This window comes from Benincasa hispida, chromosome 4 (assembly GCF_009727055.1).
Source record: "Benincasa hispida cultivar B227 chromosome 4, ASM972705v1, whole genome shotgun sequence".
In the NCBI taxonomy this organism is placed as follows: domain Eukaryota; kingdom Viridiplantae; phylum Streptophyta; class Magnoliopsida; order Cucurbitales; family Cucurbitaceae; genus Benincasa; species Benincasa hispida.
In genome coordinates this window covers 59,835,633-59,846,585 of record NC_052352.1, presented here as the reverse complement: position 1 = coordinate 59,846,585, position 10,953 = coordinate 59,835,633, and the positions used below count along the sequence as shown (strand labels likewise).

Sequence of the window (10,953 nt, the reverse complement as noted above, 5' to 3'; positions counted from 1 at the left end):
TGCAATAGTTCACTTTGTAACTATCTTCTCCTAAACAAACACACTCCATCAATATCAATTATACCTATTGGATTTAAAAACTATCCACATTCGGACATTCATGTCCTATCAAAAAATAACAAATAACTCGAAAGACACATACATTCAAATGGTCGTGCCTCATCAATAGAAGGGCAAAATAGACATTTAAGAAAATATAGAGATAAAATAAATATGTAAAAATTTTCCTTTATAGCCCATTTTATATATGGTATAAGTATAATATATAATATGTATGTATATATCTATGTATAGATATAGATGAGGATTTGGTAGGATCCTTACGAAAATGACCAAATAGAAGGATAGTTCAATTGATATTTGAGTGTATTAAAAATTACGAGGTTTGTGATTCGAATCCTAAATTACAAAAAGGGATGGGTGAGGGTGTACGATAAATCCAGTGGGACGCGAAGCATAGGGCAACCGCAGCAGCAATATGCGCGAGGCGTCGATCTACGCCCTTTGCCTCTGAGTCTCTGATTCTCTTCTCTTCCATTTTCGCCTCTCTCTCTCTCTCCTGTCTCCGTTTCTCTCTCAGGCAAGCTTTCTTTTCCTTTCATTGATTTCTTTCTTTTCTTTTCTTTTTCTTTTTTTCTTTCTGCTTGCTACTTTGAACATACCGTGACCATAAGAACAACGAAGTGTTTTTTGTTTTTTTCATCTACTTGTTTATTTTTTTTTTTGCTGGGATTTCTGAGTCGAGGAAGTAGTCTAGGGTTTCTTGACCTTTGGGTCTCCTCTTTTTGCTTCTTTTGGTTGGTCATTGGTTGAATTGCGAACTCTTTCTGGTACTCTGATTTGGGGTTTTCTTAAATTTTCTTGTTTTGGGCTTCTGGTTTGTGATTGGTCAATTTCTCTTTTATTTGGGTTTAAGCGTGCATTGTGGCTGGATATTCACTGTTCTTCTTGATTTAATTTAATCTCGGATAACTTTTTACCTTGGAAAACTGGATTTTTTCGTCTCTCATTGCAGTTCAAGCTCAAATTCTTTGCGTTTATTTAGAATGGACGAGTCGCTCTTGTAAACCTCTGGAAATGTTAACTTGGGTTTCGTTTTTTTTTTCCTTTCTTTTTTGCTTTTTGCTGAAAGCAGTTTAGGATGACTGAACCATCAAAAGTTATTCACGTCCGAAATGTTGGCCATGAAATATCGGAGGTCAATTCTCTCTCTCCCTCTCTCTCTCAAGTTCAAAATCAATTGATAACTTTGAAATTTAATATAATCTCTGCAAATGTATATTGGTGGATGTTGCCATGCCACATTCCATGTTTGATGTCTGACGGCTGTTTATTTGCATAGCTAGATAATGGCTGGTTCATGCTTCACTTAAGGCTAAGCTACCTTGTAAATATGATTAACTCAAGTCAAAGTTCTATGTTAAGAGCGTTTTTATTTATTGCAATATAATGGCTTGTAGAATTTAGGAGCACTGTATATTTTATTAGAAGCATTTAAGCTGCAAGTGCAATTTCATTTATGTTGTGGTGCAACCAAGCATCAAATGAGATAAATCTCCAAGAACTCTCAACCAGAGTCGTTACTAATGTTTCCAAAGTATAACCATGCAAGAGATTGACCCTCTATTTATAGATGATTCAAGCCTACTGAACCAAGTAAACTAACTAACACGATCAGCAATTTCAAAGAAAATTATCAAACTCCCCTTAGTGTTTTAAAAAGCCCCTCTCAGCGGGTGCCTCAGTGCTTATGGTGTGCACCTCAACATCTCAAGACTAACTTTCTACCCTCTTTTTTAGTTTTCCTAACGTTTAGGGAAGAAACACATGAATATTTTAAAAATATATTCATTTTCCCCCTAAATTCTTAAATAGAAGTTATATTTTCTTAAATTCCATTTTGCTTAGTATTTCGGTCTCTATTGAAGGGTGGCTTTCTATTGTGATATTGCAGTTCAACTTTTATCTGTACTATTAATGAATAATGAGTTAATATGTGTATATTTGCACATCTCCCATAATCTCCTGATTTTCTTTTAAAAAAAAAATCTCTGTACACTTTTTACCTTCTTGCAGAACGATTTGCTTCAGTTATTCCAGCCATTTGGTGTCATAACTAAGCTTGTGATGCTTCGTGCTAAAAATCAGGTTTGACTTCACTCTGATTCAGTGACATGTCTAAAGTTGTCTTATATTTGAGCTGAAGTGGAATATTCATTGTTTTGTCATTGTGTCATGAATTCAGGCACTTATGCAGATGCAAGATGTTCCATCAGCAGTTAATGCTTTGCAGTTCTTCGCAAATCTTCAACCAAGCATTAGGTATTATTATGCTGTTAAAATTTATCCTTGCAAATTTGATTAGTCTTCTCTTTTGTTAGTATTATCATAACTTGCAGTTGTATTAGTTAACACGAGCATAGCTCAATTGGTACAATGCTTGTACTATTAACTTGAAGACAGAGGTTTGATTTCCCCACCCACATGTTGTAAAAAAAAAAAAAAAAAAAATCTTGTAGAGGTATTAGCATCAACAGTGGAGGGTGGATCAGTTTAATAGTTAGAATGCCAAAATATGTGGGTCTTAATGTAATTTTGTAATTGGGATTGTCCAAGTAAGTGTGCGATCTTAGCTAGTACTTAAGAAGGAGGACAATGGTAAAGAGAGGAGTTGCTTGGATCTCACCTTAGAGGAGAGTTTGGGATCTCTTGAATCTCTTTGATCACTCCCTTAACTCTATATTTTTGCCGCTCCAGTAAACGACTAAAATTCTAGGTAGTGTTTTCGTTATCTATTTATTTATTTTCAGATTAGTGTTCACTCAAGTTTATTGGGTTTCAGTGTAATTTTGCCCCTTTTTGGTTGTGTTATGATACATTGGTACTCTTTTAATAAATTTTCATTTCAGCAATGAAAAATTCTATTTCCTTAAATAGGGGAGTGGACAAGATTAGATACACTCCTGGAAAAGATAGTAGGAGCACAAGAATCAATTGGGAGGAGTTGAATCGGTTGTTTAAAGAAGGAAGGGTATAAGGTCAACTAACAAAAAGAGGGATTAGTCAAATGGTTGTGGCATTTTATTAGGAATTAGAAGCTGTGTGGCATAAGGTGATTGGGAGTAAGTTTGGTTTGTGCCCTTTCAAATGGATCCTGAATGGGGCCAGTGGCACTTCCAAGTCTTTGTGGAGAGGGATTGCAGGGGAGTTCCCCCTTTTGGCTTACTTTATTCGTTGTCGAGTCAGGGATGGATGAATACTCTTTTATGAGAAGATTGGTGGTTGGTGATGGGTCCCCTTTGTTTTTATTTTCCTCGTTTATATCCATTATCTTCCTTGAAAAATACCTCGGTGGTGGTTGTTTTGGCTCAGTCTGCTCCAACTTTTGGGTTCCGTTGTTTTCCATCTATTAGAGAAATGAACAATATTGTTGGTCTTCTTTCTTTGTTGGGGGAGTCTCAATGTTTTGCGGGAAGAAGGGATGTTAACTATCGATGAAGCCTTAGGCTTTTCTTGCCATTTTCTTTTCCCTTGTCTCGTCAGTCCTTTTCCCTTGAGATATTTAGGGGGCGTTTGGGGCAAGGACTATCGTAAGACTATAATAACCACTTCTTGTTATAGTAAATATTATTTCAAAACTCCTAATTAGTTACAGTCAACACTATTTCAAAATCCCCATTTACTATATAGTATCTACTATTTGTTGAAGTTTTTACTATTTTACATTCATCATTTTTTTTTAATTCTTTGCTACAGGGTTTACTATTTCCGTCTCAAACTAAAATAGTTTACACCTTAAACACATACTATTATAACCCAAGCTATAATAATCTACACCCCAAACACAAACTATTAAAACCCAACTATAATAACCAACTCTTTACCCAAATGCCCCCTTAGTTTTTGCCCTGATGTGGAGGATGGGAATTTCTAAGAAGGTATTTTTTGTCTGGCACGTTCTCCATGATAGGTTGACACCTTGGACAGGGTATCACGGAAGATGCCTAATTTGTTGGGGTCGTGGTGTTGTATTTTGTATATAAGGGTTGTTGAGGACCTTGATCATATCCTTTGGAGTTGCGACTATGCTTATGCTGTGTGGACTTGTTTTTCCTTTTGAGGAGTGTGGTTTTTAGTTGGCTAGACAGCGCGATTGCAGAAGATGATCGAGGAGTTCCTTACTCATCCTTCCTTGAGGAAGAAAGGAAAGTTTCTTTGGCAAGAAAGGGTGTGTGCGATTTTGTGGGGTCTTTGGGGAGAGAGGAACAATAGAATCTTTAGAGGGGAGGAGCTTAACGCTTTTGATTTTAGGTCCCTTGCTAGATTTCATTTGCTGTGTGAGTTTTGGCTACAAAGCTGTTTTTGTAACTATTCACTTAGTTTTTTCATGTTTGATTGGAGACCTTTCTTGTAGGTTATCTCCCCTCTTTTTTTGTGGGCTTTCTTTTTTGTATGCACCTGTATTATTTCATTTTTGTAATTATTCACTTAGTTTTTTCATGTTTGATTGGAGACCTTTCTTGTAGGTTATCTCCACTCTTTTTTGTGGGCTTTCTTTTTTGTATGCACTTGTATTATTTCATTTTTGCTCCATGAAAGCTTGGTTATTCATAAGAAAAATATCGGGGTACTTATAATTTCATTTGCATCCATACCCAAAATTAATCTGAATTGCACTGTGCATGTGGACTCTAATTACCATTACCCATGGGCAAGAAAACGAGCTGTGGCCTATGGAGTAGATTTATTCGTAGGGGATCCCATAAAAGGTACGGGAATTTTCTAAGGTGTAATACTATCATCATCAGATCTCACATTGGTCAAGGGCTTCTCGTTGCCCTTTTGGAGCTTAGATGTAGTAGTGGGAGTGTAATGATTCTCAACCTTGGGAGCCATTAAGGTGGATTGATGGAAGTTGGAGATGGAGTTTCGTATTGATGAATAGTCAATTTAGTGTTATTTTAACTTTTGGTTATTCACAACAGGTGAAAAGTTACAAGCCTCATGAGAGGGGTGAAAGGATGGAAATAGCACAAACAAACATGATAGTGCACCACATCTATCCCACGGTATTGGTAGTGCTGGTGGCAAATGTAAAGACGTATCAGTTTTCCCTATTTCATATGGAATGCCTGGGTCACTTAGACTTAGTTCGAGAGGGGTAGCCGTGGATCCTTCAAAGTAGCTGCTATGGAATGATGCTCTCATTTGAGGAACATTAAGGTTCTGATAGTTTTTTGGCCTCACTGCTATTGTGAGTTTGTTGCCAATATTGGTATCATTGCATTTCCTTTGGCTTAGCAGTTTATAAACAGAATTCAATTTGAATGAGGTTGCAGTTGTTTCTCAATTGTCATGTCTTGATAATGCCAATATTTTTCCGCACACTACCTCAGCTCACATCTGATATGATTCTGCATCAATGTGCTGAAGTGCTGGGGCCGTGGATTGTCTCTATGGACACAAAACCCTATTTTGATTTGTTGGGAAGATGTTTCATCTAACACACAACTCGGGAGCATGCTTCGACTAACATGCAATTTGGGAACATGTGTCCTAACTTTCACCTTTATGACATGATAGCTCTTCAGGGGGAGAATTCACATTCTCTGATTTTGAAAGTACACAGTAGGAAGAGAGAGGCACCATGTGGTGCATGTGCATCTGTTATAAGTAGTTAGGATAGTGACATGTGGGGCTTATTCTAAGAGCAATTGAGTAAGAAAGCAATCTCAGCTAAGTATTAAGGGGGACTGCAGGAGAGAGGGGGTGTTCTTTCGGTAGTTGCTTAGATATTGAGATAATAGAATTAGGGATCTCTTCAATCATCCCATGGCAATTCCTATTTTTCCCTCTGGTAAATAAAGTGAATTCTATCATTTTTTCCCTCCAAATTTAGTTTAGATGTGAAGCATTTGATGTTTGAATTCTTTTCTGCCCTTTCTTCAGGGGGAGGAATGTTTACGTCCAGTTTTCATCACATCAAGAGCTAACTACCGCAGATCAGAATGCTCAAGGACGAGGAGATGAGGTTTGTAACTATTTATCTGACTTTAAAGAAGGATACTGCTTAGTTATCATGATGGAAACTCTGGAATGACTGAGGCAGGAATGGACCTCGATAAATATGCAATATAATGAGTTAGAGGACAGTATTTATGTTGAACACCTAGTACTCGTAAGACCATATATAGTTTTTCAGATTTGTGGAAGCATGATAAATTTTTATTTTTCTTTCAGGGTGATCCTAGCCCTTGGTAATTTCATACCATAAATAAAATGAACTTTGAATGTTTCTCATAAAAAAAGACAATTTTATTTTCAGCCTTCTATCATGCAGGAATCTCTCTTGCTTCCATCAGTATGGTATTCTAAATATATTTTAGGACAATGCCTTTTGCCTTCAATTCCCTTCCTTTTTGGGTGTTTGTAGTTTTATGTATGTTACCTTAGATTCAGTGAGGATTTTATTTTGATGAATTGAGTTCGGACTTACAACAAGAATTCCCTATTCTTGATCTGAAATGCTTGAGATTTTAATGAAATATTCCTGGTAGGCCTGGTATATTGTTTTATTTTATGGTTATTCATAAAACTTATGTGCATATCTTAGAATAAATGTCAAAGTTTTTCTTGAAGACATACTTCTACATTTGATTCTCTGACCGTAGGCATCTATTCCATTTTATTCTTTTAAATTCTGAATATAAGTTATTTACTATAAAAATGATGTAAAATGATTTAAATGGAACCTAATCAAGTATGGTGATACGGTAAGTGTGGTCCTAATGTCATATTCATGCAGTATTACTTTTTCCTCCCCATGTCAAATAATTGGTGACAGCTTCACATGTCAGGCTTGTTAATGAGCCCGCATATGAAATTAGTGGAATAAAGGAAATAGTTGATTAAGTTCATTTTAATCAAACAGAAAAACTTTTGGTATTAGGGGTATGTGTTTGCTATACTACTCCCAACAGCTAGCTCTGCGTCTTAGCCAGATTGCTGATACTCTATAATTTTAGAAGAACATGTATAATATTTTTGGATTTCTTTTTCTTCTCAATTTGTTTCCTTCTCTCTCATCCTTCTTCATGTGAATACTCTTGGTCACTCTCTGGAGCAGCCAAATCGAATACTCTTAGTCACAATCCATCACATGCTGTATCCCATTACAGTGGAAGTGCTGCATCAAGTATTTTTCCCACATGGATTTGTGGAGAAGATCGTGACGTTTCAGAAGTCAGCTGGTTAGATTAAGTTCTCTCTCCTTCCCCCTTTCTCATAGCATCACTTTACGCATGGATATGTTGAAATTCTATTCTATTGGAATGTTCGTTCTTTCCTTTTTTTCCCCTTCTCGAGTTGTCGAGAGTGAGCTTTTTTTTTTTGCACCGGTAGCATTGGGTCCTCAAATCAAAATTAAGCCCTTAATCTAGAACTTGTTGCTAAATACGTTGCTGCTTTCTACTTGAAGTGATTTTGCCTTTTAGTGAGTCTTCATACTTGTGCATGAATATCTTAATTGCATTTTTGTAGGTTTTCAGGCTCTCATTCAGTATCAAACTCGCCAATGTGCTGTTTCTGCTAGGACTGCACTACAGGTAATACTCTCTTTTCTGTTGGACCTGTCAGTTTGAACTTCATCCTTTCCTTAAGAGGTTTTCATCCTGGTTTATTTACCTAAAAGATAGGACACCTCTGCTATTCTTGTAGGGACGTAATATATATGATGGTTGCTGTCAGCTAGACATTCAGTTCTCCAAGTAGGTTCTATAACTAATCACGATATGCTTGTAACTTTTTCCATCTTTGCTTGATAATTATAGATTTGGGTTTCATTGTGCAGTCTTGACGAGTTACAGGTGAACTACAATAATGAACGTTCAAGGTTTGTAGTAAATTTGAATCCTCAATTAGTTTTCTTTCTTTTGTATCTTGGATTGTATTAGTATAGACATTTTTTCTCGATGTTGTTCCAGGGATTTCACCAATCCTAGCCTGCCTTCTGAACCAAAAGGCCGGTCATCTCAAGTATGTACCATCACATAGTAAATTCTTATAATGTTTGCCCCTCTCCTTCCTAAAATCTTAATTTCCTTATCTGGATGTGCAACAGCCTGGATATGGTGATACGGGAGGCATGTATGCACTTCAAGCATCTGGAGCGAGACCAGGTGCTATAGTTTTATATCATATAATGGATATATATATATATATATATATATATTACCGATTTTTTCCCAGAAAGACAACATACTTATGTATATTTTTCTCTTTTTCTTTGGTTCCAGTTGCATTCCCACAGGTGCGTATTGTTCTTGTCAAACTATGGTTGAGATGATAGAAGAGTATAAGCATCTATTAGCATTTGTCGATTATCAGGGGTTTTTCCTTTCCTTTTAGAATACTATATTAATCCTACACTATAATGATCATACCTCCCATGAGATCCTTTAGCTTTGATATCTGGGATATTATTCTTAAGATGAATATGGTCGACCACACCAGGAAGTTCTTTGAGCGTTATAGTTGATGTCTGTAATGTGTCTTTTTTACTTGATTCTTAGATGGCCAATGCAGCTGCTGTTGCTGCAGCATTCGGAGGAGGTTTGCCACCTGGTGTTAGTGGGACAAACGACAGGTGTACAGTCCTTGTGTCCAATCTGAACCCAGATGTGAGTCACAATTTTTTATTCTCTGTTAGACTCCTGCACAAGCTTTTATTATCATGGTTGACGTCACCTTTTTTTTGTGTGTGGTTACAGAGAATAGATGAAGACAAGCTTTTTAACCTTTTCTCCATTTACGGTAACATTGTAAGAATTAAGCTTCTCCGGAATAAACCTGATCACGCACTTGTGCAGATGGGAGACGGTTTTCAGGCAGAATTAGCTGTGCACTTTTTGAAGGTTTGGTGTTATTACATCTCTCTCCTGCATGGGGGTTTATTTTCTACCGACGTATGAGGTTTTATTTTTATATTTTAACAAATAAAATTATGACAATGTTTAAATTATTATGTTCATGAGGCCGTCAGCTAAATTGCAAGCAAGAAGCAGAAATATTGAGAAATAGATTACATTATAGGAATTTGAATATGTGAACACCAATTTTGGTTTCTGGATAAGAAACCCAAAAGCTGAAAGCATGCAAAAGTATTGGTATATTGGTTTCTATGGCTTATTTTCATGATTATTAGAGTAGTAAGTATCAAATGTCACTTTTGACGGAAGATTTTTGTTCAAAACAAGGAGCTTTTGAAACAGAAAAGGGGGAGTAACAAAATAAAAATTAACAAGGGGATATAAATGAATCCCAATGAAGTAAAAAATTGTTAGTAAGTATAATTTATAAATAGCAAACAAGGAAGACAAAGAACACTAGAGGAAGCTTTAGTCTTGGCTAAATCAAAATCTCCCTTCAAGCTAAGCGCTGAGATTTTCTGGCTCTACTTCTCAGTATTTTCCAGCTACTTGTTTGGAATGTCGTGCTTCGTCTATTGAAGCTTTAATTTTGTTCAAGGGCTTTCGGTTTCTTGGGTGACAAATGCCTCACAGTACTTTTGAACTTTATGTAGGGAGCAATATTGTTTGGCAAGAGATTGGAGGTCAACTTCTCAAAGCATCCCAACATTACGCAAGGGGCTGACACTCATGAATATGCTAACTCAAATCTTAATCGTTTTAACCGAAATGCTGCAAAAAACTACCGCTACTGCTGCTCCCCAACAAAGATGATTCACATATCATCTCTATCCCAGGAAGTAACTGAAGAAGAAATAGTGAGTCTCCTCGAGGAGCATGGGCCGATTGTCAACACCAAGCTCTTTGAGATGAATGGGAAAAAGCAGGCACTCATCATGTTTGACACTGAGGAGCAGGCGACTGAAGCTCTTGTTTGCAAGCATGCTAGTTCGCTTAGTGGGTCGATCATTCGCATTTCGTTTTCCCAGTTGCAGACTATATGAAGTTAACACGGCATTAAACAAGTAAGAAGTGATGGATTCTTAATGCTTAATTGGGGTTGAGGATTCATAATTTACGAGGATTTTAAAAATGGAGATGGATGATGGTGCATAATGTCTTAATTCTTGTAACAGTTAATTTGTCTTTGGATTTTTCGTGGATTGTACTTCTGCTTTGTTGTTGTCTCAATTCTTCTCGTCTCATCTCATCTCTTCTCTTCTTGTGCTTATCGAAATCATTCTTAAGACTTGTCGACGGAGCTAGATCTTCATTTTATGTTGTCAGTTTTGAAGAATAGGAAGAAAGAGGGATTGCTAACCTGCCTTTTTTCAGTTGAGGATCTCCTTGTTAGGTGCTAATGTATATGTCTGTCTTGTAATTTCTGGCAAATCAGGCCATTGGCTCTTGTAATTTCAGTTCATAGTACTCTTAAATCTCTTCTACCTAATTTATTGATGAACACTTTTGTCTTTGACAATTTTGTCCAATTCTCTCCTTAGCCTTGACAGACTGATGAAGAAATTGCTGTTAAATGTATGTGTTCTCCCTCCCTCGCCATCTCTCTCTCTCCCTCAGTATTCTCTCTCTCCATCTGCTCTCTCTTTCTCTCTCTTCCTGCTTTCTTATCTTCCTCTCTCTCTACCTCCCACCTTCTTACTCCCTCTCTATCCCACTTTCCCTTCGTGGCTCTCTCTCTTCCTGTACGTGATGTGCTAATATGTTAAGAGTCGAACTATTTAGCCTGTATTTACTTAACTTTTAATGTGTTTCAGTAACTCATGTTGTCTAATCTAGTCCGTCGCATTTGGAATGACTTTTAAATGCTTTGAAACTATTTTTAAACGCTTGAATCTAAGGACATGAAATATCTATTATAAAAACATTGATTTGATAGGATATGATGTAGATGATGGAAGTAGAACAGTAGAATCAGATGTTTTATCTCTTTGTTTTCTTGGAAACAATCTGTTCTTTTTTTATTTTG

At 36.6% G+C, this 10,953-nt stretch overlaps 1 protein-coding gene across 1 annotated transcript; it reads left to right on the top strand.

Moving 5' to 3' along the window:
• The first annotated feature begins 440 nt into the window (after positions 1 to 440).
• Positions 441 to 10,446, top strand: LOC120076325 (polypyrimidine tract-binding protein homolog 3). Its single transcript, XM_039030114.1, has 15 exons — positions 441 to 580; positions 1,136 to 1,198; positions 2,077 to 2,148; positions 2,246 to 2,322; positions 5,950 to 6,031; positions 7,127 to 7,250; positions 7,540 to 7,604; positions 7,717 to 7,766; positions 7,850 to 7,891; positions 7,983 to 8,034; positions 8,120 to 8,177; positions 8,295 to 8,308; positions 8,571 to 8,678; positions 8,769 to 8,912; positions 9,581 to 10,446. Exons 2-15 carry the CDS (start codon positions 1,142 to 1,144, stop codon positions 9,968 to 9,970), a joined length of 1,335 nt encoding a protein of 444 aa, XP_038886042.1. The 5' UTR covers positions 441 to 580; positions 1,136 to 1,141; the 3' UTR covers positions 9,971 to 10,446.
• Positions 10,447 to 10,953: the final 507 nt, after the last annotated feature.

What these genes read in the sequence shown, in the direction of transcription:
- LOC120076325 (XM_039030114.1), top strand. Translation starts at nt 1,142, where the DNA reads ATGACTGAACCATCAAAAGTTATTCACGTCCGAAATGTTGGCCATGAA. An exon ending in TTGGCCATGAAATATCGGAG is followed by an intron (nt 1,199 to 2,076) that starts GTCAATTCTCTC and finishes ACCTTCTTGCAG; the next exon opens with AACGATTTGCTTCAGTTATT. An exon ending in CTAGACATTCAGTTCTCCAA is followed by an intron (nt 7,767 to 7,849) that starts GTAGGTTCTATA and finishes TTCATTGTGCAG; the next exon opens with TCTTGACGAGTTACAGGTGA.